General features: G+C 38.3%; 1 protein-coding gene across 1 annotated transcript in view; it reads right to left on the reverse strand.

Annotated features, from left to right (window-relative positions):
- kpnb3 (karyopherin (importin) beta 3) overlaps nt 1-27,724 on the reverse strand; it is a 110,813-nt gene that overhangs the window by 21,790 nt on the left and 61,299 nt on the right. Inside the window, exons 7-15 of the mRNA XM_028799540.2 lie at nt 26,777-26,899; nt 26,580-26,700; nt 19,018-19,105; nt 18,144-18,250; nt 17,057-17,181; nt 3,747-3,836; nt 3,418-3,591; nt 3,036-3,254; nt 2,864-2,947 (exon numbers count right to left, since the gene is read on the reverse strand). Coding sequence (XP_028655373.1) covers nt 2,864-2,947; nt 3,036-3,254; nt 3,418-3,591; nt 3,747-3,836; nt 17,057-17,181; nt 18,144-18,250; nt 19,018-19,105; nt 26,580-26,700; nt 26,777-26,899 — 1,131 coding nt within the window. The remainder of the gene's footprint in view (nt 1-2,863; nt 2,948-3,035; nt 3,255-3,417; nt 3,592-3,746; nt 3,837-17,056; nt 17,182-18,143; nt 18,251-19,017; nt 19,106-26,579; nt 26,701-26,776; nt 26,900-27,724) is intronic.

The following is a 27,724-nucleotide window of genomic DNA, read 5'->3' on the forward strand; positions in this document are numbered from 1 at the left end:
GACAGTCCCAGGTCTGTGCACCACAGAGAGTGCTGCAATTGAAATGCAAAGTTCACAAAGCTCCTCTGACAGCAGAGGGAAAGATGATCATTATGCTGGAGAGACAAGACATTCCACAAGCCTACTGGGATGGGCTGGCTCAAATCGTAACTAGAGTGCTGCTGTGCAATGGGTGACGCCTCAGGACCACACCAATTCCGATCCCCAGCAGACCTGACCCAACTGGCTCTCCGGCAGTTTCGACTCTTCCAGGAAAGAGGCCCAGAGGAGTGCTTTTCCTCATCCCCTTCATAATGTGAGCGGCCTTCCTATGGGCGGATGCAGCAGAGCTACTCCCACAGAACACAGAAAGGAGTCCTGTCTGCCATTTTGGAGTGCGTAAAGCTTTTATGGTGGCTGGACTGGCAGTCCTGCCACCAACCCCGAAGTTTTCCCAGCAAGTTGCAGGATGACTTGCAGGGCCGTACACAGTTTAACTTCATACCCATGTCAGGGCTGCAGATTGCTGGATCCTGATTCCAGCACCCTGAGCCACATCATTGTACTAGGTACTCCATTACTGGTGATGTGGTGAAGTGGATCGATCACATCCTCGAGGGCAGATGATGGAGGCTTCTACAGAACTGCAGGGTCTACAGAAGTGCCCAGTTTGTGAATTCTGAATAGACTTCTTGTTTCTACTCTGAAGATCCAGCTTAGGTCCAGTGGGCTACCACCAACTAGGAGAATGAGGCTGGACCTGGCCAGACTCCAAGATCAGTCTGTTTGCACACAGTCTGTACAGTCTTGCTAAGGGTTGTGCTGGTGTTGCCAGAGGAAGGCATTTCATCTTGCAGGGCACCCTGGCTATAATTGAGAGAAGTCCCAGTACACTGCTTGATGGCCACTGCAGTCTGTACCGGGAATTGAGAAGGATGGCTGCGAGTGCTCTGAAGGCAGATAAGGAGGCGTTTGTTAGAGGTATTTGAGAGTAAGTGACACACCACCTACGGTATAGTGGCTAACATCCTGCTTACAGAGGATTCAAAGCATTACGCACATCCTAATCTGTTCCTCAGAGAGTCACAGACAATGCTGTGATCTTCACTGAGTCAATGGAGGATCCAAGTCTTTAATGACATCTTAAGCACAGCTATCACCAGTGTGTCTGTCTGCGCAGAGAATGTTGACCTTGTCGAGAGATTTACTTACCTCGGCAGTGACATTCATGCATCTGGCAACTCTTCCTATGAAGTCAGTAGACAGACTGGGAGAGCATGGGTTGGGTCATAAGGTGTCTGGAAAGGGGTGTGTGGTGCTTCTTATATCTCTGCAAAAGGGCAAAGGTCCAAGTCTTTAGAGTCCTGGAGCTTCCTGTTTTGCAATATTGTTGCGAGACATGGACACTATCCAGTGACATGAGAGGAAGACCAGACTCCTTTGGTACTGTGTGTCTTCAGATAATCCTTGGGTACTGCTGGTTTGACTGTGTTGAATGAGTTTTGATGGAGCATTAGTTAGAGCACTATTGTCATGTGGAGCAATTCCCCAAGGGTGATTGACTTTGCAGTATCATCATTGTTGAGGACCGAGTGGCAAAGGGACACTCACACAACACCTGGCTGAGGCAAATAGATGGCTATTTCCAGAGGGTGGGACTGGACTGTGTGTCTACCTTGGGGGGTTGCCAACTGTCTGCCCAATAGGAGAAGCCCTTTTCAAATATAGGCTGCTCTGCAGATCGCCAATGCTGCTAGGTGCCAACCTTACTTGAAAGTACAGGCAACGTTTGTTGTTTCAGTAAGCTTCTGTTGGGGGAGTTTGGGGCAAAAAAGCACTGCTTGCAATTGCTCCAACATATTATAATGATTTGTTGCGTGCAACTACTGTATGCCTTACTGGGTACTGCCAGGGACAAGAACACATGTACCAATGTATCAACCTGATGCATGCATCAGATAAAATATGGTGAAAACATGTTAATGACTCCTTATTAGTGTCAAACAGCCACCCAAAAAAAAAAAAAAAAAACCACAAAAAAGATTGCTAGATTATCATTCCATAAGTGTTTAAATAAAAAGGGTAGGATTTTCATTTGAGAGGTACATTAGTTGAACATAATGAGAATATTAGCAGTACTGCCACCAGATACAACATTTAACCCTGTGTGCTGGCAGCGTAGCACTGTGTGGCTATTTATGCATGCAGATTAGCCAAGTGCATAGCTACAGTACCTAACCAAGTCTTAAAAGAGCTCTTCTCCTCCCCTCTATAGAAAACACTGGGAAAGATATGAAATAATAAAAAAAAAATATGCATTACTATTTATAAGCTGTTTGGTTCTCACCGTCTTCTTCCATTAAGAATTTATAGGAAACAAAAAAAGACATTCCAGAAATGCCTGGAGCCACAAAGGAGCCAGTCCTGTATCACCTCTTTATGGTAACGCTAGTGTGTGTGCCAAGAGTGGAACTCTGTAAGTGCAATGATCTAGATTTTATTTACTTATTTATAGTTTGTGGCAATTAATAATTTGATTGTTCTGTCCATGTCTTTTGTTGTTTGAGACATGGTGGCAACAGTGGCTGCCTCACAGCTCTTATCACATATTTGGCCCCAATAAATTGGTCCAACAGACTTTTCATTGACCACCAGGGAAACTTCAGAGACCACTGGCACCATTATAATCCACTCAAAAGTAATTCAGTTCCTCTTTTCCTATTGACTTCAATGCATTTCGCAGAGTTCTACGAAGTTGAACATTTTCATAATTTCACTGAACAGGGAAGCAAATTCAGTGGTGTTTTCTCATCACTAGTTGTGTAGATACATTTGATTCTATACACCTTTTTCTAGTGTATCAATAATTCAAGAATACTCTCACCTGTGGGTCATCATCTTCTAGATCATTGAAATCAGTCTGTGTTTTTAGCAGCAGCTGCATCACATCAGAAGCATCTTGCATAAACTATAATTAAAAAAATATGAATAAGTATGGCTTTGTTTTCCATGTTATACATTAATTCTAACCATTGACATCTTGATGTTAATAATACCTTATCTTTCCCTACAGCCAGCCCTATTAGACTGATGCACTCGATAGTTTTCCCACGAAGAAGCCTCAACTCTTTCTGTACAGCATTTTCCACAACATGTTTTAAAGAAGGCATGAAGAGGTCATAATAAGGAACGAAATTTTCCTCAGCAGTGTCAGCGACGGATGCTATAGAGGTTACAACCTGTTCTAGTACAAGTTTTGTACCTTTCTGGATAAGCTACCAAAAAAAAAAAAGCATTAGGTATTATTTCTCAAATATTTGGCATTTCTGATATTTAACTAAACACAGTCTTGTTAAAAAAAAAAACCTATTAAACACATTGAAAAATAAGTTTAATTACCGTGACAGACAATACATTTTTTTTCTTTTTTTTTTTTACCTCCTGTAGTTTAGCGACCATAATAACGTGCAGATGTTTCACTAGATTGTCCAAATAAGGAATCAGCAGAGATTTGGGGCAGTCTTCTGTGAAATTAATAAGTGCTGCAGCAGCATGAGCCTGGACACGCGGACAGGTCTGATCTTCTAGGGTTTGCAATAGGGCAGGTATTACCTGTATATAAATATGGAAATGCAATAGACTATTAGCAAAGAACAGAAGCCTACTCTCTATTTTGGGCACCTGACAATGCTACATGCTGTATTCGGTAAAAGCAACTTTTAAATTTTACCCAAATAAAACTCTTGCATTCAAGTTTACATGCTTACCTTTTCATGAAATTTTTTTTGGAAGAATGGGGCAAAGTCGGTTGCCATTTGTCCAATGGCATTGCAAGCTGCATATCTTACTCTAGGATGCTGAAACAAAAGTTACAAGAAAAAATATCAAAACCACACAGAAAATATCAGTTTTACAGAAATATTCATAAATCCAATTTCATATTTACTCATTTAAAGTACAGAATTATTGAGGGCTTTAGCCTATGTCAACACTCTGCTTAGCTCTTTTTCTGCTTCACTGGGAGAGCTAAAAATGTAAAACTGACTTTCAATATTCATTTTTAATTTGGTAGGCTGTATCTGATATCAGCACTGTGTAGATGTTGTCTAATACTTTAGTTTGCAACTCGATTAGCAGCTGTTGCAGGGGAGAAATCCGAGAAAACATGAATGCAGTCATGGACATGAAATTTTGTTTGCCATGTAGTTTGTTGAAATGGACAATAAGGCTTCTTGTTTTTGAGACATTCAATCCATGTACACAATAGGCTGTTGAAATCTGTGTCCAATTTGTAGTCGTCTCTAGTTATTGTAGAGAATACTTCAGCTATGAATTTCACGGAGTTTAGACTTTCACATTTTTCAGGGAGACCTTCAATTCTGTTGTTGTTCCTTCTAGATCTATCTTCCAGTACAACTAGTCTGTCAGCAAGCCTCTGCATATCGATTTTGCAGCCATTGCCTTTTCGTCAGCAGTATATGTCGATTGTTCAGCTATTTCAATATGAGTCGTAAACATTTGCTTAACCTCTTCAAGCTGAACGGCAAGTACTCTAATTTTACTCTCTGACTTCCTTGTATTTTCCTGGACCATTTATAATTCAACAATTTGCCTATCTATACATTGTATTTTCTTTTCAGCTACCTTTCCTTTTTTTTTTTTTTTTTTTTTTTAAACTTCAATTATATTCAAATCTCTATCAGTAAATACAGGGCGAGTCAAAATTATGTTAACATTTGAATGGCGGAAACAATTTATTCACAAAACATACTTCATTATGTGTAAGATGATTTCCAGGAATGTCCCAACCTGTTCGCCATCATTTTCAACACATGTACCCATATATAGCACATAAATTGTCCACAAAAATTGTATACAAGTATAAACATAGCAGTACCATCAGTGTTAACATAATGTTGACTCACCCTGTATATGAACTTCCTGGCAAAAAGTAACTAGCTATTTGTAGGGTGTTAATAAACAGAACTATGACATTTGTAGTGTCAGACACAATATGTGATTCTGAAAGGCGATATTTCATGGTGATAGGAAATTTATTTAATACTAAAGTGATTCTGATAGATATGCACCTAATGTGAATGATAAGAGGTTTAATCCAAAATGTATTCACAACTATTCCTAAGGTGAACACTTATAAAATTATAATTGGAGACTTTAACTGTGCTTTAAATCCAGACCTGGATAGGTCTTCAGTTATAGCAGTGATAACAATTAATATTGAAAAAATAATTGCACAGTTTGTAATGGATCAGAACTTATCAGACACATGGAGTTTTTAAATTCTAACCTTAAAAAAATATTTCTTCTTCTCACAAGTTCAACATTTTTACTCAATAAATCGATTATTTCTCCAGAAAGAAAAAAATATTTTGCCTCATTATCAAACTGTGTAAGTTCAATGCTATTCTTATCTCCAACCACATCACCTCTGATCATGGAGCTTAACTTGCTATGTCCTACACACTCATCTCGTAACTGGCATCTTAATCCCCAATCACTAGCTGATGAGCATTGTACAGAATTCATATCTACACAAATTGATAATTTTCTGGAGACAAATACATCCCACCAGAAGTCTCTGCAGGAATACTCTGGGAAACTGAAGGAATTTTTAAGAGGACAGATCATTTCATATCTTTCTCACAAAAATAAATTTGAAACCATGAAGGCACCTGAGTTAATCAGTGAAATTACCAAAATACTGTATATCTAGAATAACCCAGCCACAGGGGATGCACAAACCAGTGTGTTTCTTCATGCCGGTCCCAAGCCTGGATAAATGGGGATGGTATCCAGTGTAAAGTTTTGGCAAATCAATATGTGGACAACAAGGATAACAACGAATGCCACCAGTACTGTGGACAAGTGATGAGCAGTGTCTGGTTGTCTCCACACATACCTCAGTGCAAGACACATAACAGCCCACATGGAGTTTGCTAAAAGACACCTGAAGGACTCTGAGATGGTGAGAAATAAGATTCTCTGGTCTGATGAGACCAAGATAGAACTTTTTGGCCTTAATTCTAAGCGGTATGTGTGGAGACAACCAGGCACTGCTCATCACTTGTCCAATACAGTCCCCACAGTGAAGCATGGCGGTGGCAGCATCATGTTGTGGGGGTGTTTTTCAGCTGCAGGGACAGGACGACTGGTTGCAATCGAGGGAAGATGAATACGGCCAAGTACAGGGATATCCTGGACAAAAACCTTCTCCAGAGTGCTAAGAACCTCAGACTGGGCCGAAGGTTTACCTTCCAACAAGACAATGACCCTAAGCACACAGCTAAAATAACGAAGGAGTGGCTTCACAACAACTCTGTGACTGTTCTTTAATGGCCCAGCCACAGCCCTGACTTAAACCCAATTGAGCATCTCTGGAGAGACCTAAAAATGGCTGTACACCAACGTTTACCATCCAACCTGACAGAACTGGAGAAGATCTGCAAGGAGGAATGGCAGAGGATCCCCAAATCCAGGTGTGAAAAACTTGTTGCATCTTTCCCAAGAAGACTCATGGCTGTATTAGCTCAAAAGGGTGCTTCTACTAAATACTGAGCAAAGGGTCTGAATACTTAGGACCATGTGATATTTCAGTTTTTCTTTTTTAATAAATCTGCAACAATTTCAAAAATTCTTTTTTTTGTCTGTCAATATGGGGTGCTGTGTGTACATTAATGAGGGAAAAAATTAATTTAAACGATTTTAGCAAATGGCTGCAATATGACAAAGAGTGAAAAATTGAAGGGGGACTGAATACTTTCCATACCCACTGTAAATAGAAGCGCAAGTCGGCTAAGGGGGAAAGAAAAGAAAGACGGAGGTTGCTGGAGAGCCGGTGTGAGCAAGTGAGAGAGACAGAGAAAGAGCATGCGAGCGAGTGTAGGCTCACAGGTAGGCAGCTGGAAGGTGAGCCCCAAGAAGGGTGTTTGGCCAACACTCAGTGGGGGCAGAAGGAAGCAGTCACTCCAGCTGAGCGTGCAAGGAGCTGGAGTGACCAGTTGAAGGACGACAGGCCATGAAGGCTGCGGGAGTCAGGAGGCTTGCTGGGTGAAGTCCTTGATGTGAGCGTCCTGGTTGTCAAGGAAACCAATTCTTGATCTGGGTTGAGTGTGCGACCGAAGCCAGGGATCGGGAAGCCTCCAGACCAGTTGAGTGGAGAAAAGGTCAGCTGCTGAGATGGTGACTCTCCTGTTGCGGGGCCCAGACGGGAGAAGCAGGAGAGACGCCAGGTAGAAGACACTGGGCTTGAATTGTGTTTTAAAAGACTATTTCCTGCATTATGTTATAACCTTGGTTTTTAAAGGATTTTTTTTTTCTATGCATTGATTTTAACCTCCACTTTTCACTTTTGTTTTATGGATTGTTTATTTAATGAAGACTTTTTGATAAGCACTGCACTTTATTTAATTTGAATATTGTTTTTGATTGTTGTTTTAAATAAAAGCAGTTGGCACTTTTGTACACCATCACAGATGCAATGTTTGCCCTGAGGGTGTTGATGGAGAAGTATAGAGAATGCCAGAAGGAGTTGCATTGCGTCTTTGTGGACCTGGAGAAAGCAGATAGATAGATAGATAGATAGATAGATAGATAGATAGATAGATAGATAGATAGATAGATAGATAGATAGATAGATAGATAGATAGATAGATAGATAGATAGATAGATAGATAGATAGATAGATAGATAGATAGATAGATAGATAGATAGATAGATAGATAGATAGATAGATAGATAGATAGATAGATAGATAGATAGATAGATAGATAGATAGATAGATAGATAGATAGATAGATAGATAGATAGATAGATAGATAGATAGATAGATAGATAGATAGATAGATAGATAGATAGATAGATAGATAGATAGATAGATAGATAGATAGATAGATAGATAGATAGATAGATAGATAGATAGATAGATAGATAGATAGATAGATAGATAGATAGATAGATAGATAGATAGATAGATAGATAGATAGATAGATAGATAGATAGATAGATAGATAGATAGATAGATAGATAGATAGATAGATAGATAGATAGATAGATAGATAGATAGATAGATAGATAGATAGATAGATAGATAGATAGATAGATAGATAGATAGATAGATAGATAGATAGATAGATAGATAGATAGATAGATAGATAGATAGATAGATAGATAGATAGATAGATAGATAGATAGATAGATAGATAGATAGATAGATAGATAGATAGATAGATAGATAGATAGATAGATAGATAGATAGATAGATAGATAGATAGATAGATAGATAGATAGATAGATAGATAGATAGATAGATAGATAGATAGATAGATAGATAGATAGATAGATACTTTATTAATCCCACTGGGAAATTCACATTCTTCAGCAGCAGCATACTGATACAATAAATAATATTAAATTAAAGAATGATAATAATACAGGTGAAAAAAAAACAGACAATAACTTTGTATAATGTTAAATGTTAATGTTTACCCCCCCTGGTGGAATTAAAGAGTCGCATAGTTTGGGGGAGGAACGATCTCCTCAGTCTGTCAGTGGAGCAGGACAGTGACAGCAGTCTGTCGCTGAAGCTGCTCTTCTGTCTGGAGATGACATTATTTAGTGGATGCAGTGGATTCTCCATAATTGATAGGAGCCTGCTGAGCGCCCTTCGCTCTGCCACAGATGTTAAACTGTCCAGCTCCATGCCAACAATAGAGCCTGCCTTCCTCACCAGTTTGTCCAGGCGTGAGGCGTCTTGACAGGGTGCCTTGAAAGGAGTTGTTCCCAGGAGCTGTGGTATTGTATGAGGAAGTCGGGAGTGGCAGAGAAGTTATGTAAGAGAGTATGTAAGAGAGAAGACTAAACTAACTATCCACTATGAAATATTAAAAGTTAAAATAACAGAATACAATAATACAGTCCATCTTAAGAGGCGCTGCTATTTCTCTAAGATTATAAATAACAATGCTAGTAATCCCAGAGTCTTATTCTCGACAATTGATCGTTTGCTAAACCCAGGTAACTCAAAGGAATGCCTCCTAAGTACTTCCAGTAAAACCTGTGAGGCTTTTGCTGTATTTTTCAATCAAAAAATTAATGATATTAGAAATAACATAGTATATCTCCCCAACACTAAGGATCCTCCTAAACCCCAGTATTCCATTGTAAACAAATTAAACTTTTTCACTAGGATAGATTTACCTGATTTACATAAAATAATTTCTCAACTGAAACCCTCCACCTGCGCCCTTGACCCAATACCAACAAATTTTTTCAAAGAAGTATCGGCGTGCTAATTGATAATATTCTTGACATAGTAAATTCGTCATTAGATACGGGGGTGTTCCCAGACTGTCTCAAGACTGCTGTAGTTAAACCCCTACTTAAGAAAAATAATCTTGACCCCTCTGCTCTTGAAAATTTTAGACCCATCTCTAACCTACCTTTCTTAAGTAAAATTTTAGGGAAGGCAGTCATTATGCAGTTAAATGACCACCTCAATAAACATGCTATTCTTGATAAATTTCAGTCAGGTTTTAGAACAAATCACAGCACAGAAACTGCACTCGTTAAAGTAGTAAATGACTTGCGGGTAAATGCAGACAGAGGCCATTTATCTGTTCTCATCCTCTTAGATCCGAGTGCCGCATTTGACACCATTGATCATAATATTCTTAGAAATCGCCTTAGTCAATGGGTGGGCCTCTCTGGCAGTGTCTTAAATTGGTTTGAATCCTACCTGGCAGGGAGAAAACTCTTTGTTAGTTGTGGTAATTACAACTCAAGGACACATGATATCCAATATGGTGTTCCACAAGGCTCTATCCTGGGTCTGCTGCTCTTCTCAATCTACATGCTTCCATTAGGTCAGATTATCTCGGGGCACAACGTGAGCTACCACAGCTATGATGATGACACACAGCTGTATTTATCAATAGCACCTGATGACCCCAATTCTATTGATTCATTAACACAATGTCTTACTTGTATTTCAGAATGGATGAATAGTAACTTTCTCAAGCTAAATAAAGAGAAAACTGAAATCTTAGTGATTGGCAATAATGGATACAATGAGGCTATTAGAAATAAACTGGATATATTAGGATTAAAAGTCAAGACAGAGGTAAAAAGCTTAGGGGTAACTGTTGACAGTAATCTGAATTTTCAATCGCATATTAATCAGATCACTAGGACAGCCTATTTTCACTTAAGAAACATAACAAAAGTTAGACCTCTTATATCATTGAAAGATGCTGAGAAATTAGTTCACGCGTTTGTTTTCAGTCGACTAGATTACTGTAACTCAATCCTCTCAGGAATACCCAAAAAAGACATAAATCGTTTGCAACTAGTGCAGAATGCAGCTGCTAGAATCCTAACCAGGAAAAGAAACTCTGAGCACATTTCTCCAGTTTTGATGTCACTACACAGGTTACCTGTGTCATTCAGGATTGACTTTAAAATTCTGCTTATGGTTTATAAAGCTTTAAATAATCTCGCCCCATCTTATATATCGGAATGTCTGACATGTTCCAACAATGATGGATGGATTAAAAGCCAGAAGTCTGTATAACCATCAGCATCAAGTGACTCCGTGAGAACCCTAACTACAAAGAGGACTATTTCATTTATGTTAGGTAGAATGCCCAAAGGGGACTGGGCGGTCTCGTGGCCTGGAACCCCTACAGATTTTATTTTTTTTCTCCAGCCTTCTGGAGTTTTTTTTTGTTTTTTCTGTCCACCCTGGCCATCGGACCTTACTCCTTTTTATGTTAACTAAGGTTGTCTTAGTTTAATTTCTTATTTGTCTTTTATTCTTCTTTTCTTCATTATGTAAAGCACTTTGAGCTACTTTTTGTATGAAAATGTGCTATATAAATAAATGTTGTTGTTGTTGTTGTTGTATCTTATATTCCAAATCGTAACCTCAGATCCTCAAATGAGTGTCTCCTTAGAATTCCAAGAGCAAAACTTAAAAGAAGTGGTGAGGCGGCCTTCTGCTATTATGCAACTAAAATCTGCAATAGCCTACCAATAGGTATTTGCCAGGCTAATACAGTGGAGCACTTCAAAAAAACTGCTGAAAACACATTCTAACATGGCCTTCTCATAATTTCACTGTAATTTAATCCTGATACTCTGTATATTCAATTCATTACAATAACTATTCATGGTAGCTCTAAAGTCTGTACTAACCCCTATTCTCTCTTCTGTTTCTTTTTCCGGTGTCCTTTTGGTGGTGGCTTTCGCCGCCACCATCTACTCTAAGCACCATGATGTTCCAACAGTGAAGAATTAAAAGCCAGAAGTCTGCATGTCCATCATCATCAAGTCCTTCCGTGACAACCATAGACACAAGAGAACTATTTCATTTATGTTAGGTAGAATGCCCAGAGGGGACTGGCCAGTCTTGTGGCCTGGAACCCCTGTAGATTTTATTTTTTTCTCTAGCCGTCTGGAGTTTTGTTTTTTTTTTTGTTCTGTCCACCCTGGCCATCGGACCTTACTCTTTTTTTATGTTAACTAATATTGTCTTATTTTAATTTCTTATGTTGTTATATTTTTTTTTTTTTTTAAATTTACTGTTCTTCATTATGTAAAGCACTTTGAGCTACTTTTTTGTATGAAAATGTGCTATACAAATAAATATTATTATTATTATTACAGGATATGTATGAGGGAAGTGTGACTGTACACTGCGGTAGGAATGATGGATGCATCCAAGGTGGAGGTGGGATCACATCAGGGATTGGCTCGGAGCCCTTTCTTATTTGCAATGGTGATGGACAGGTTGACAGACGAGATTAGATAGGAGACCCCGTGGACTGTGATGTTTGCTGATGACATTGTGATCTGTAGCAATAGTAAGGAGCAGGTTGAGGAGACCCTGGAGAGGTGGAGATATGCTCTGGAGAGGAGAGGAATGAAGGTCAGTAGGAACAAGACTGAATACATGTGTGTAAATAAGAGGGAGGTCAGTGGAATGGTGACGATGCAAGGAGTAGAGTTGGCAAAGGTGGATGAGTTTAAATACTTGGGATCAACAGTACAGAGTAATAGGGATTGTGGAAGGTGAAAAAGAGTGCAGGCAGGGTGGAATGGGTGGAGAAGAGTGTCAGGAGTGATATATGACAGACAGATATCAGGAAGAGTGAAAGGAAGGTCTACAGGATGGTAGTGAGACCAGTTATGTTATATGGGATGGAGACGGTGGCACTGACCAGAAAGCAGGAGACAGAGCTGGAGGTGGCAGAGTTAAAGATGCTAAGATTTGTATTGGGTGTGACGAGGATGGACAGGATTAGAAATGAGTACATTAGAGGGTCAGCTCAGGTTGGACGGTTGGGAGACAAAGTCAGAGAGGCGAGATTGCGTTGGTTTGGACATGTGCAGAGAAGAGATGCTGAGTATATTGGGAGAAGGATGCTAAGGATAGAGCTGCCAGGCAAGAGAAAAAGAGGAAGGCCTAAGAGAAGTTTTATGGATGTGGTGAGAGAGGACATGCAAGTGATGGGTGTAATAGAACAAGATGCAGAGGACAGAAAGATATGGAAGAAGATGATCCACTGTGGGAACCCCTAACGGGAGCAGTCGGAAGAAAAACTGTAGATCTAGAATACACCAGGCACTTTATGGGGAAAAAGACAGGTTTGGCAATCAGGATTTAACCTCTTGACTACTAAAGAAAAGGAACATCTCATCTTTAAATTGCGACATTATTATGAACATAGATTAGATTAGAATTAGATTTTAGCTCAACAAATCCACAAGCAGGAAGTCTGCAATTCAATAACAGCAATTACCAACATAGACAGAGATAAAATCATAGGCAATAAAAATAGAACACACATTTAGAGGGTACTAAAAGTCCTTGTATTCTATTCAATCTAATGAGTTCTTTGACTCATTACAGATACTACAGCTAGATATTCTTAGTGCTGTGGAACTGGATAAACTTTTGACACTCTCAGAATTAGTAGACACTATAATCTCACTTCAAAGTGGGAAAGCATCCAGCCCTGATGGCTACCCAGTGGAATTTTATAAAAAAAAATTCAAATAAGTTAGCTCCACTATTAGTAACGTTTACAGAAGCTAAAGACATAAAAATTCTAAGGATTAATTTCTATCTTTCCTAAGAAAAATAAAGACTTACTACAATGTGCGTCATACAGACCAATCTCACTCCTGAATAATTACATTAAGGTATTCTCCAAAGTTCTAGCTAGAAGGATTGAGAAAGCTCTTCCTTCTGTAATATACCATGACCAAACCGGATTTATTAAAGGCAGACACTTCACTTCTAATCTTTGACATTTGTTTAATATATTCGCCCATTAAATCTAACACCCCAGAGATATTACTATCTTTGGATACAGAAAAGGCATTTGACATTGCACAAATTTGGGTTTGGCTCAAACATATGTGCATGGATCAAACTACAATATGCTAGTCCAGAAGCCTCAGTTCGTATTAACATTATTTCAGACTACCCTAAGTTCTTGTCAATAAGCCGCGGCTTATCTAAGGAAAAAAGTTGTGAAAATGAAAAAATAGAATATCGGCTTATACATAAGTCCGGCTTATACATCCATCGCGGGGGTTGCGTTCCAGAGCCACCCGCGAAATAAGAATATCCGCGAAGTAGAAACCATATGTTTATATGGTTATTTTTATATTGTCATGCTTGGGTCACAGATTTGCGCAGAAACACAGGAGGTTGTAGAGAGACAGGAACGTTATTCAAACACTGCAAACAAACATTTGTCTCTTTTTCAAAAGTTTAAACTGTGCTCCATGACAAGACAGAGATGACAGTTCCGTCTCACAATTAAAAGAATGCAAACATATCTTCCTCTTCAAAGGACTGAAGCAAACAAATCAATATGTCTGTTTGGCTTTTAAGTATGCGAAGCACCGCGGCACAAAGCTGTTGAAGGCGGCAGCTCACACCCCCTCCGTCAGGAGCAGACAAAGAGAGAGAGAGGGAGAGTTTGTTTTTCAGTCAAAAATCAATACGTGCCCTTCGAGCTTTTAAGTATGCGAAGCACTGTGCAGCATGTCTTTTCAGGAATCAGCTTTACAAAAGATAGCAACGTGAAGATAATCTTTCAGCATTTTTAGACGAGCGTCCGTATCGTCTAGGTGTGCAAACAGCCCCCCTGCTCAATCCCCATACGTCAGGATCACAGATAGTCAGCGCAAGAGAGACAGAACAGTAAGCCGGGTAGCTTCTCAGCCATCTGCCAATAGCGTCCCTTGTATGAAATCAACTGGGCAAACCAACTGAGGAAGCATGTACCAGAAATTAAAAGACCCATTGTCCGCAGAAATCCGCGATATATATTTAAATATGCTTACATATAAAATCACAATTTAAATGACCGCTACGCGCTCGTGTTGACTCGGCGACGCCCAGAGCAGAAAGAACGCGCTCCAGCCGCTCCAACCGCGCCATGCGGGGAGTGAGAGAGACGGCAATATCTCACACTCTCTCCCCCCTTAAAGAAATTAAATGGGCGCGAGTGAGACCACTGACCTCCCTCCCTTCTATTAGTTATAGGTTATAGTACGTTCGGCTTATCCATGAGTCCGGCTTATCTATGATACGATTTTATTTTAAAAATTCGTATGATTTTTGGTCTCCGGCTAATACATGAGTCCGGCTTATAGACAAGAACTTAGGGTACATTAAACTAGAACGCAGTACTCAACAAGCATGTTCCCTATCATCATTGCTGACACTGGCTGTTTATCTCTGATGCATTTTGAAAGGGGATTTTCAGAGAAGGACTTAAACAGAAAAAATCATTATATGATGATGATATGGTACTGTATATATCTGACCCACAAATACTGTGCTAGCAGCCCTAAAAGGACTAGCAGATTTTCAAAAGATACCTGGACTCAAAATTTTGAATAAAACTGATTTTTCCAGTAAACTCTCTAGCACACAATACTAGACTGGACACCCTTCCATTTATCTTAGCAGACCAGTTTAAATATCATGGGGTAAATATCATAAATACAAAGCTGTTTTTCAACAACATTTTGCTGCCTGCAAGGAAAAAATTAAACAAAATGTGAATGGATGTTACACCCTCCATCTCACATTAGCAGGGATAATCAACACGGTTAAGATGAATATCTTTCCCAAGTTTCTTTTCCTACTTCAAACCATCTCCTTATACGTTAACAAATCTTTTTAAAGAAATTAGATTCAATCATAACTTATTTGGAATTCTAAACATCCATGCATCCAAAAAGGCGGCTCTACAGCGACCTAAAGCAGAACGGGACAAAGCACTACCTAACTTTCAATTTTATTACTGGGTGGCAAATATAAAAGGCATAAAGAACTGAACAACGACACAAATCGATAAATATACAGAGGGCTGGTCTGCAATTAAGTTAAAATCTTCCCTGCTTTGTGCCCCATTAAATACAAATTCTTGTCAAAACACTAATCCAATTACCCTTCATTCATTCAGATGATAGAACCAATGTAGGAAGCACTTTAAGACAGAAAAGATCTTATCTGCTGCATCTCTAAATGACAACCACTCTTTTCCACCCTCTCAGAGATGCATAGTATTTAATGCTTAGAAAATATCTGGGATTAAAACATTTAAAGACATGTATAGCGATAATGTTTTTTCATCCTATGACCAATTAAACTTCAAATCTACCTTCTCATTGACACAATTTTTCCACTACTTTCAAGCTAGAAACTTTGCTGAACAGAACCTGCCCAGCTTTCCTCACCTTACACCTATTTCTGTTGCAGAAGAAATACTGATCAGTCTTGAAGACTTAGACAACATCTTCACAATTTATCAAAACATTTTAAAGTCCCTTCCTTTCAAAGATCCCAGGGCACAATGGGGAAAGAATCTTTCACTTAACATTACAGAAAAAGCGTGGAAGGCAGCCAAGCACAGAATAGACTCTAGCTCCATATATGGAAAGAAGATTTTAAGTTGAATAATTACGTGCTATCGAGCACATTTACAGCAATTAAAACTTTTCAAAATGTTTCCAGGGATATATTCCTCCTGTGAATGTTGCAATCTAGCTCCAGCCTCACTGGATCACTTTTTGGGTGTGTACCAAATTAATATCATTTTGGACAAAAATCTTTGAATGCCTATCAGGCAGCATTAGTGTCACAATCACTCTTTACCCATTACCAGCTGTGAATGGTTTACTTGCAGTTGGGCTTAAAGTGGAGAAGGACAAACAAATCGTAATTGCCTTAACCTCACTAAGAGCACATAGACTTATCTTGCCTAACTGAAAGAATCCCAACCCACCACCTTTAAGTCAGTGGTAACTGATGTCCTATACTATCTGAAATTGGAAAAAATCAAATTCCCACTCAGAGGATTTGTTCAAAACTTGTTTAAAATATGGCAGGATCTAATCTATAACATTTTAGAATAATCTAATATACTGGGGGAAAAAAAAAAATACTCTTCCTTCCTTGCTGTTTCAAAGATTTGATTTGTTGGCTGGCCTGGCTCTCCTCTCTTTGTTTTGGGCAGAGGTTGAATTTTGGTTTTGTTAAGTTTGATTTTATTGTACAGATTATTAATTGATTTAATTAAAATCTATAAGAATAAAAAAACTCCCTTCATAGTACAAACCTCTCAGTCCCAAATTCAACCTTTGTCTCAGTGCAGCTGCAGTGCATAGTACTCCAGGTGAGTCCTCACTAGTGTGTTATAAGCATAAAATTTGCTTAAACAATCTCTCTTGACTTGTGCTCCACATAGCATAATATATAACCTAACACCCTTTTAGTATTCTTGATAACTTCTTTGCAGTCTTCATGTAGACAGTGATGTGTTCACTACAACAGTGGCAACAAAATGTATGTGAACCATTTCAATTGACTTTTCTGCATTAAGTGTTCACAAAATGTGATCTGGTTTTCATGTAGGTCACACAAATTGACAAACACAAGGTATAAAAGAAGAACAAATCTATGGTGGGGAAAAAGTGCAAAAATAACTATTTGACATAATGTAAAATTAAGTACTACAGAACGAAGGATACTTACGGGATCCTGGCAGAAGAGTAACACAAAATTAACTATTTCATTGAGGATCGCCTCCATTTGACGATGGCAACCTTCCCCTATTGCTGACAGTGCCATCAGACCTGCATGTCTATATTTCCAGTCAGCTGCAGAAAATTAAATAGCTGATTAGCATTTCTAATTAAAAAGTACACATTTTGCAGCACTTGTTAAAAAGATTCTGCTTTGCAAAGGGAGCCACATGACATTTTTCAACTACTGTTTGTTGTTCCAGAAGTCTATAGCTTTGCCAGATAAAAACTTTCAAACTGTGGTGAATTAAAAATGATACTTTCAATACTTGTTCCACTCAACATATTAACTACAAACTTAAATTTCAAATGAAGTAGTTCAAAATCATAAAAATATGTTTAAAATACATAAAAATAAATAATGTAAATTCAAAAAATATTGTATGATGTATTATTGTGTAACATGCTAAGATTATAACTGGAATTGTGTTTTGTAACAATAAACCAAAGTGAATGTATAATCTGCTACTGGTCTTGTGTGAAAAATACTGGACATTGCAGAATTACCTCATAAAGGCATTTTATTTCATTTATTCAAATCACTGATTTATTACTAGAGAGGACAATTTTTAATTACTATATTGAGCAATGTATGTTGTGACTGTATTACGTCTTGATGCCTTATTTCAACATGATCCATCTTCTTAACGTGAACTAAGAAGGATAATTTCAATTTAAGAGACTTCTTTGTTGACCATGTCCGTTACCAGTTCTGAAGCAGTACAACCAGTGAAACAAGAGTAAAAATGGTGGGGAGGCAATTTTCATACATGGTCCTAGAGCCTTTTAAACATATTCACTTACAAAGTATGGGTTTTCCCCTCCTACAGAAAATGGCAGATATGACTAACAACCAAGCTACAAAACTTAATAAGTCACTAAAATAACAAACAATATAACAGACTATTTAAGCACAATGGAACAGTACTGAAAAACATGCAGGACAAACTTTGAAATACTAAGAAGAGTAATGCTTATTGAATCCTGGATGCCCCTATTCTAATAAAACATTCCAATCAATTATAAACGCAACTTACGGTTCTGAAGCATCTGCATGATGTGTTCCTTAATCATAGGCAGAACAATCTTTCCCCCTAAGCCACAGGCAACTCTGTCCAGTGCACTCTCTCCAGCAACTGCATTGCTGCATTGAAAAGTCACAGACTCATTATTAGTTTAGGTATATGAAAGACATTAAATAGGTAAAGTAAGCATGTAGATGATAAATTAAAAAGAAATTCCATTTTGGCAAGTTAAATTTGCTAAAAAGGATACAAGTACATACAGATATAAGAATATAAGCAGTACAGATAGTAAATTCAAATAGCCAAAAAAGTCTTACCTGGTTTTGAACAAAGGTATATTATACAAGTAAAACTGCTATATGACCAACCAGGTAAACCAATCAGAGAAAACTTTTTCTTTCATAAAAAAAAATTAAAGTAACTATTTTCATTTATTTACATTAATGCTTCAGTAAAATGGAAGCACCTTTCAACAACAGAATACAAGAAGGTGGTCAAACTAAATTATTACAGCAATTTGAACATTATTACTGTACTTATTCCAATGTTTACAAGGTACGTACTGGCTTAAAAGAAATCAACTTCTTACATGTGGAGGTTTTAACTAGAAATGTCAATTATGAGCATAGGCCACAGTTTGCACTAGGGACACAGGACATTCAAAGCACGGTGCAAAACATGAAGAAACAAAGACATGTGGCAGGATTAGGCGATGATACTAAAACAAAATCAGATAATATTCACATCGTTCTAAAACAAAAAGACAGTGTAATCTATTCCACTCACTATTGTGTCTCCTGTAATCTACAAGGGAAATCAGTTTTAAGCACAAACCTTTCCTTTTAAATTACCCTTTCCCTTTAAATCTTTTTTGATGTACGTTTACCTGTCAAAGTCATCATCCTCCAATTCATCTGCTATTGCCCATTCATCATCATCTTCCAAGTCTACCATCATCGCCAGCATCTGAGGAACTAACAGTAGGCACAAAATTAACAAAGCTGCCTGAAAAGCCACATCTTACTACAATGTCAACATTGCTCTTCATCAGGTATATAAGAGCAAAATTCTTTTCAAAAACAGTTCCACTATTGCTTTAAGCCTGTATTTATATAGAGAATTATACAATTCTTCAATAGCTCAAAACAAGAAGGAACAAAGACTTAAAAGTTTTAGACAGAGTGAAGTGCTTCTGCATTGTGTAGGCATATTAGGAGTGGGTACCAGTTGATTCAGTACACTGGATAAAATTTTTCGTCAGGTATAGACTGAGAAAAACTTAATACCAGCATGATAAATTGCTGGAAAACATTCAAAAAAAGATTTAAACATAAAAATGTAAATCTGTGCATGTAAAAGGAAATGGGAAATTCGATTTTCTGTATGGATGTATGTGAACTGTATTTAATAAGTGAACCAGCTTCCTTTTAGAATATTTCTGCCGTTCAACTTCAACTTTCATATCTGTATGAATGGACTGAGTCAGGGAGGAGGGAAAAAAAGCTGTGTTTGCTTAGTGGTGCTGGCGACAATAAGGATGAGCAAGTGAAAGAAGCTGTACTTTTACTGGATCAAAACAGGTTAATTTTGTCTGTCAAATTTATTTGATTAGCAAGGGGACAACAAGCATTTTGCGAGAGAAGCGTTTGCACAATTAATCAGCAGTACATTTGCTAAAAATACATTTCAGTCTGAAAATTATATTTAAATACATCACACTGGAATCTGTTGAAACAGTCAGAATTTTAAACTATATCATGATATGTATTTTTGGACATAGCGTCCACTTTTAAGGCAATTTAATGCATCCACTAACTTACCAGATTGAATTATCAGATTTTAGATAAATTGGGGCAATAGGTTATGTAATAGGTTAATAAAACCTACATATGGGCCAGTGGATCCTAAAAGAAAAAAATAACTAAAAAATTTTACATGTTATATAAAGACCAAGCTATAGCAACAATCCTATCAAGACATTAAAATGGTCTTTACAGTATATATAAAAAAAAAAAGAATACTAATATTTTCAAAATTTTAGATTACACATTTTCCCAGCTAAAAATAAACAAGTGTATAAATAAACTACCATGTTCCACTTTTGTAACCAAATCAGATAGAGTCTACTTTCAGTGAAAAACAAAAATTAACACACAAAAAAAAAAAAAAAGGGGGGGGGGGGAATGCTGATGGTTTTTGCAACCATACAGAAGTCAATGAGAGACTTCAATTTTGCATTAGGGACTGCATTATTGTTCATCATACTCCAGTTTTCTGTTCTCAAACAACATAGAAATATAACCTATAGAAACAAAAATATACTTTGTCCACAACTCTGACCTGGATTCTTGTGCTACAAACTTTCAAGTCAGGTCTGACAGACCCTGTCTAATCATCCAGGAGTTGAGATCTTAAATTTCTTCCAGACAGACAGGCTATGCTTAGGATAGGTTTAACACTAGAATCCCTGAAACTTACAATTTTTTTTCGTTGTCCCTGACCTCTTAAATTTTCCTGACATTCGCCAGAGAAGCTCGTTGCTTAGCCCCCTTTTGTTTTGCAAATGTGTAGATTATCAGAATGCAGCCTGCTACACCCCCCACCCACCATTCAGTCAGATGAAGGCATAGCCCTGCTGCAATCTTCACAGTTCCAAGTCTGTGCTGAAGTGTTTACTTGCCAATGTGATTGTAAGGAATTATATAGGTAATGAAATATTGTGATTTGAAATATATACAATTCATGTGTATTCTGTGTCTACAACGATTTGTGTAAATATAGAATGACAGAAGAAATGCAAGGCAAGACATGTTGAACACATGGCTAAAACAGAAAATGTTTTCATATGTTTTAGTAACAACATAACTTTGACGTGAAGTGTAGGATGGTGAAGCCCAAATATTCAAGAAACACTATTGCAAAAGTTATAACAAAACAAGTATGCTTTTATTCAAAAATAAAACCAAAGAAAAGGAAATTGGTTCGATTGACATGTTGCTGAAGCCCAACTATCAGTCAGGACAAAATAAAAGACATTCATTCTGTGTAAATATATCGTATTTCTGTTCTAGTATCGCTGTTACTAGCCTAGCTTTTCTGGTTGCATAGACAAAAGAATCTCTGTGGCTGTAACATAAGGCAAATGACATGGCGACGAATGTTTGTTGTCTGTTTGTTGTTAATTCCCCACAATTTCTGACTCAACAAGTGCTTTTCTTATAGGAAGCAGTAATTTTAGGAAAGACCCTATCAGAAAGCATGACAAATCTGTGCATCACAAGAAGTGTATGGGTACTCAGTCTATAGCTTCTTTACCTGAACAAACAGCAATAGTAAAGGACATAATAAAAATAAAATAAAGCACAGCATGATGTCCTGACAAACCTTTTCAGAACAACATACTATGGATGCCAAAAGTGAAGTTACCATTCGCGGAATTCAACAGCCTTTGCAAACTCCAAGCAGCAAATGGCCTAGATATTGATTCTACATTTCACAATGATCATGCATGCAGAGATTTTATTTGAACAGTGGCACAAACGTCAAGAGATCAGATTGAATAGGGAAATACAAAAATGTAAATTCCTATCAGTTTTTGCAGATGGAAGCACAGACACTGGCATCATAGAACAGGTGTTGGTTCATGTCAGGTATGTAACAGATAATGGTGACATATTTACTTACATGATCAAATGTCAGCCAGTGAAGAGCGCACATGCTGCAGGTGTTTTAAAAGCTATTAATGAGGCAGTCAACACCATGGCTATCAGTGAAAAGACATGAAAGGAGAAAGTAGTGTATGCAAATTTTGATGGCACTGCAGTGATGAGTGAGAAAACAGGAGTAGCTGGGAGACAAACAGCGGAAACCCCACATAATAACAATTCACTGTGCAGCACACAAATTAGAACTAGCAATATTGGATAGTGTGAAAGATGGACTACCAGGTCAAGTTTAAAGATACACTGAAACCTTTAAGATGTACTACTATTCCCCAAAGAAGCAAAGAGAAAGGAGTGAAATAAGTGAACTGCTTAATGAGAAAGTGGCTCATTTCAGCTGTCTGAAAAGCACACTGTGGCTGCCAAGCAGGCTGAGACATCTAAAGGCTATGGAAAACAATTACACTCCCACTGTTGTGCACATGGAGAATATGGCAGGAGGAGGGGATGTTTGGTCAGTGGATGCTTTCAAAGCAAAGTGGGTGGTGCAGGAGATGCAGATCAAGGTATTTGTTCGCTTCCTACATTTCATATTTGACTACAGTTCCCTACTTATCCATGTGCAGTACTGATTTTTCAGTATGACAACTTCATGCGAACAAATCAGTTAGTGGAAAGCACCATATCACACCTACTCAGCCTGATAACAAAGCCATGAGAATACCAAAAGCCTTGGAAACAAAGTTCACAGTAAAAGTTGATGGTAGCATGTGCTACTGTGGAACTTCACTCACAAAAAGCCAACAACCTGCAAGAAATAGTGAGAGCACAGACAAAGATATCTTTGGTGCAGAGTTTCAGAAAATTATTGACAACACAGTTAAGTACGTGGATTCCAGATTCGTTTCAAAGTTTTGACCCTTTCATTCTTCTACACTCAAGAGAAGAACTGGCAAATTATGGGGATGAAGAGGTGGATTATCTTGTCACACATTTTGCCAGTCTGTTAAATAAGGAAGAAAAGGAGAAAATTCCACAAGAATGGACAGATCTAAAATGTGGCTTTAGATCACCAGGTTATCAAGCTAGGTTGCTTGTACAGAGATCTTCTCACCACCTCTCTTGTTACTAATAAAATTAATGTTGGCACTTAGTCCATCTACAGCCATCTGTGAGAGAGGGTCTTCATGCATGAACTGAGTGAAACTGTCATACCATAACTCTCTACAGTCTGAAACACTGAATGACCTCATGCATCTCTCCATAAATGGGAAACTGTTGAATCTTTTGCCGTGACAAGGCAATTCGTTCCTGAATGTATTCTCGAAAAGGATCCAGACACCTGAAACATAACACTGCAAGAAGATCAAAGAGCAGAGACTAATGCACAGAAGCCAAGTGAGGAAGCTGATGAAGTTGTGCCCTCAATGTCGAGTGGAACACACTGACACAGACTGATTCATGTTCAAATTCATTGTATCATTCATACAAGCTTCAATTCAGATAGATCCGGAGGCATATTTACATTGATTGATATTGATGATTGTTGAATCATTTATGTATGAGTGTTGCTATTTGTGCTTGTAAAAATAAGTGTTTTTGATATATATATATATTTTTTTTTTACTATGCCCGACTTTCTACATTAAGAAATTGTCTTTTTGTCTGGGCAAGTTCAATTCTTTTCAGATTACCAAAATCTGAAGAGTGCCAGCCTGATGGGCAATCAGAGATTTTAAAATTTTGCAGGCCTTGCTGTATATGTATAAATGTAAGGATGCACACACACAGAAAAAACTGTGCCATAAAAAAATCACTGCATCAGTTTCCTACTACTTGGTGAAGCCCGGCACAAATAGATGCAAAAAGCCTTAATTTATAATGTTTTTAACAAGGTTGCAGAGCATATTGGCAAGGATTATTTTCAGGGATCACTTTCAGACAATTATCTTTAAATGCACTGTTCAAGTTTGGGTTTTCATTTGGTTCTTAACTGGAAGATTCAGAAGGTCATTGCAAAATGCTTTCCTCTTAGGCAACCGCTACTTTGTTGATGTTGAGACAATGCATGAAAGCTTTTAACATTAAGGACCCCTGGGCACCTATTAGAAAGGGGGTTTGGGGCGAAGAAACAGACCAACATTATGGTATTTCAGTGTGTGCACAAGACTAATTTTTTTCTGTTGTCGTCTTTTTCTTGATGCTAAATGTATTAGTGGTCATCTCACCACAGCACCCGGTTACAAATTTTACAATGGCATTTAACAACCTTCAGCTGCTTTGGTCATTTTGGCTAACGAAGGCTTCAAAACAAAGACTTCACTGATATATCATGTGCTGATTGTTGAATTGGAGACACTGACATCAAACTGCACTCAGCATATATAAGATATTACTATTAGTACTATCCATATTACTAAACGAGAATGGTAAAACGGATATGGACGCAGGGACATGCCCGTGGACGCAAAAAATATAGTGCGCAGGTGCCACATAAAGCCCCCCTTCCAACCAACGGAAATCGCACGAGATATGGTGCGCCCACTAACAGAAATGAGGCAACGCGCCCATAGCACACACAAAAAAAAGAAGTTAGACGCAGGCTCCACACAAAGCCCATAGCACACAAAAAAGAGGATTCAGACCCACGCCCCACAGTGAAACGGGACAGACTACAGAGTCCACACACTAACATAAATAGGAAATGAGACACAAACCACCCCTCCACTAACACAAATAAGAAATGACAACGCGCCCATAGCACACAACACAGAGGAGTCACACGCATGCGCCACACAAAGCCTATAAGCACACAAAAAAGAGGAGTCAGACACACGCCCAAAAGTGAAACGGGACAGACTACGGACTCCACACAGGGTCTCCCATCGAGACCGAGATTACGGCTCAAAAACGAAAGCCACACATACGGACAAAACAACATATTTGAATCACATTATCCCCGCCTAACAGTGAAACGGGACATACTTCGGAGTCCACAAAGGTTCACAAATCACGCCCGAGATTGTACGGACAAAGAGTAGTCACCCCCCCGCACCACAGTAAAACGTCACAGACTACGGAGTCCCACTACACAGCAGTATCCACAAACTTCTAAAAAACCGGACGCGGACACCCGCCGTCATACATAACCAACAAGAAAACGGACCAAAATACATATTAGAATCACATTACAGTGATACGATCTTAACAGGGCACCCACAGATAACACAGACACAACACCTGATGGGTAATAATAAGAAAAAACAAAAGCTCCGTATTAAACGTACGTCATCTGAACACGTAAAAAATTTACATCATAGGTGAATCTCATTACAGTGATGCACTATTAACCGTACAACCACAGAAAACGCTCCATATTAACAGTGAGTGTGATCATCCTTATTACTTATCCATATTACTAACGACAAAGAACGGAGCAGTCATGAATTCACCATCACGGCTGCAAAACGATACGCCTCGAGTAACGGAACCACACAGACGACCCCGCATGAAAAAAAAACAATAAACATAAGCGCCTACAACGCGCTTCTGAAACCGCAGAAGAAAAACTGTCTCGGCTCCAAAAACAAACAGCTCGACTAACACAGGTACAGAAACGAGCCCAAATGGACAGATACAATTAAAGTGGACGCATGCAGCGCACGTCTCAAACTGCGGAAGCAAAGCAGGCATGAACTATACCGCATAGGTGAATCACATTACAGTGATGCCTTATTAACAGTACGTTAAACATCACAATATCGCCAAAAAATGAAAATCCATATTACTCGAAAAAGGGAAAATATGTTCACCGCGGACCAGATGTCATTAAAACAAAAGCAGAATAAAGCGACATCAGAAATGAAAGACCGAGTACAAAGAAAAGTACAACGTCATACACAGGTTAAACGAGGGGGTTAAACACATTGACAGCAAGTTACAGATGATGAAGACCGGAATTCAAAAGCTTCAAAAACAAAAGCTCGACTGACCGAGATACAAACTGCAATGAGAAACACTACGGTGTCCGCAGTAGTCCACAATGCACCGCATAATAGTACAGCTGGAGCTCCGTATTAACAGTGGGGGGCCCCAGAGTGACACGGGCGAACGCTCCGCATTAAACATGCGTCATCCTCCCACATGGCTGCCCGGCGGGCACGGGTTCAAAACGCCGGGGGTAGGCGAGCGAAGCGAGCAGGGCGCGGAGCCCCCTTGTAGTAACATATCCCACAAATGCAAAGCTAGATACAACATCTCACAAAGTGAAAAATTAACCTGCTCATCCTGCTAACACCCTGCATTTTTTGTTTACTCCATATATATCGCCTATCATGTGACAAATCTGTAACAATCTAATTTTCATAACATAAAAGGCATAACACAAGGTGTTTCTGAATAGCATAGTCCAATTGACATGAATGAGAGTAAGATGCTGAATGACCTAATAAATACCAGAATATCAAGATATAAAAAAGTATTGCTCAGCTCCAAAAGACATACCTCTCAAAACTGTTTATTTTGTGTAAGCTTTGCTCATAATCAAGTGTTGAGCAAGTACAGAAGCAGCAGCTGTAACCATTCATGGCTACTTTTCATTACTGGTAAAGGTTAGAAAACCAAGTCTAAACCATCATCAAAACAATTTCAGAATATTCATTATAGAAGAAAAGACAGTTTTTAGGGGCTGACCCTGAGAAAATAACATTGACATTAATAGTGCTTAATAAATTAGTGTTTGTATTCAAAGTAAAGCAATTTTTTTGGAGAAGTAGTTAATACTTACTACTCTGTGCAAGAATATTTGTATGCTTTCTCAGCATGGGAGAGGCAGTCTCAGAAAGGGTAACTATCACCTCCAAAGCAAGCTGGCGCTGCATGTTTGTTAGGATAGTATCACCACATAGCTGGAAATAAAAACATTTGGTCAATTTCAAGCTGTAATCACACATACAACAGCTGAGGTAATCTGAAAGCACCCACCTTGAGACTGAGCTGTAGCGTAGCTTCTAAGTGTGGCCGTAAATATTTGGGAGCAGTATCAGCAATTTCCACTAAAGACTTTAGCACAGAGTCATCATTTTGATAACAGGAGTCATTGACTGCCTTTAAAATAAAGAAATAAATCAGGCTACAAGTCCATATTAATACACAATAAACTGCCATTCCTTCATGCTTTACTTCATAAAAACACCTGTAATAAAACACACTGAAAAAACCAAGACACACTTATAACCCAAATTTAAGTAGACAAACATGCAAATTGACCACAGTAATTTATTTCTTTTGTTCTATTGAATCCAACGAATAAGCATGTCACTCAGAAACAATATAGTTTTACACACGGGTAACAGCTAAGCCCATGTAAGAAAATTCCAGTTGCTTTCAAAGTAGATACAATTTTTACTTTCAAACCTTAGTTTACCCAAATCAGTGCAGCATGTGCTATTGTCTTCAAAATAAATATTTATGTTTAAGTTTAATTCCCATGTGTACTTATGCAAGTAAGAATTTAATTGTACTGTCTCCTACAGTCAAGACAGAGCAGTAAAATACCAAAGAGAGTCTATGAAAATATAACCTCACGCAAATGGAACACTTGACAGTATATACAACAAATACTCATTTACTTGTCAGGATGAGCAGTTGACGAGTAGCCTTCTGACATACATCTATAAATTCAGAGAGAGCTTATATGTGTGAGTCCTAATGATCCTGGGCCATTCATTAGAATCAAGGAGAGGGTGATTGTGCAGAATGACTGTGAGGTTTATCAAAACTTATTTTTAAGGCAATATGTGTTCTACAGCTCCTGTCTGATCAGGATTTGTATAACAGTAATATTGCTAGCTGCCTCCACCATTCTCTGCATTGCTTCATAGTCCTAAGATGAATAGGACTCATGGCAGTGGAGAGTAGCAACATGTTGTG

The sequence above is a fragment of the Erpetoichthys calabaricus genome, chromosome 4 (genome assembly GCF_900747795.2).
Source record: "Erpetoichthys calabaricus chromosome 4, fErpCal1.3, whole genome shotgun sequence".
In the NCBI taxonomy this organism is placed as follows: domain Eukaryota; kingdom Metazoa; phylum Chordata; class Cladistia; order Polypteriformes; family Polypteridae; genus Erpetoichthys; species Erpetoichthys calabaricus.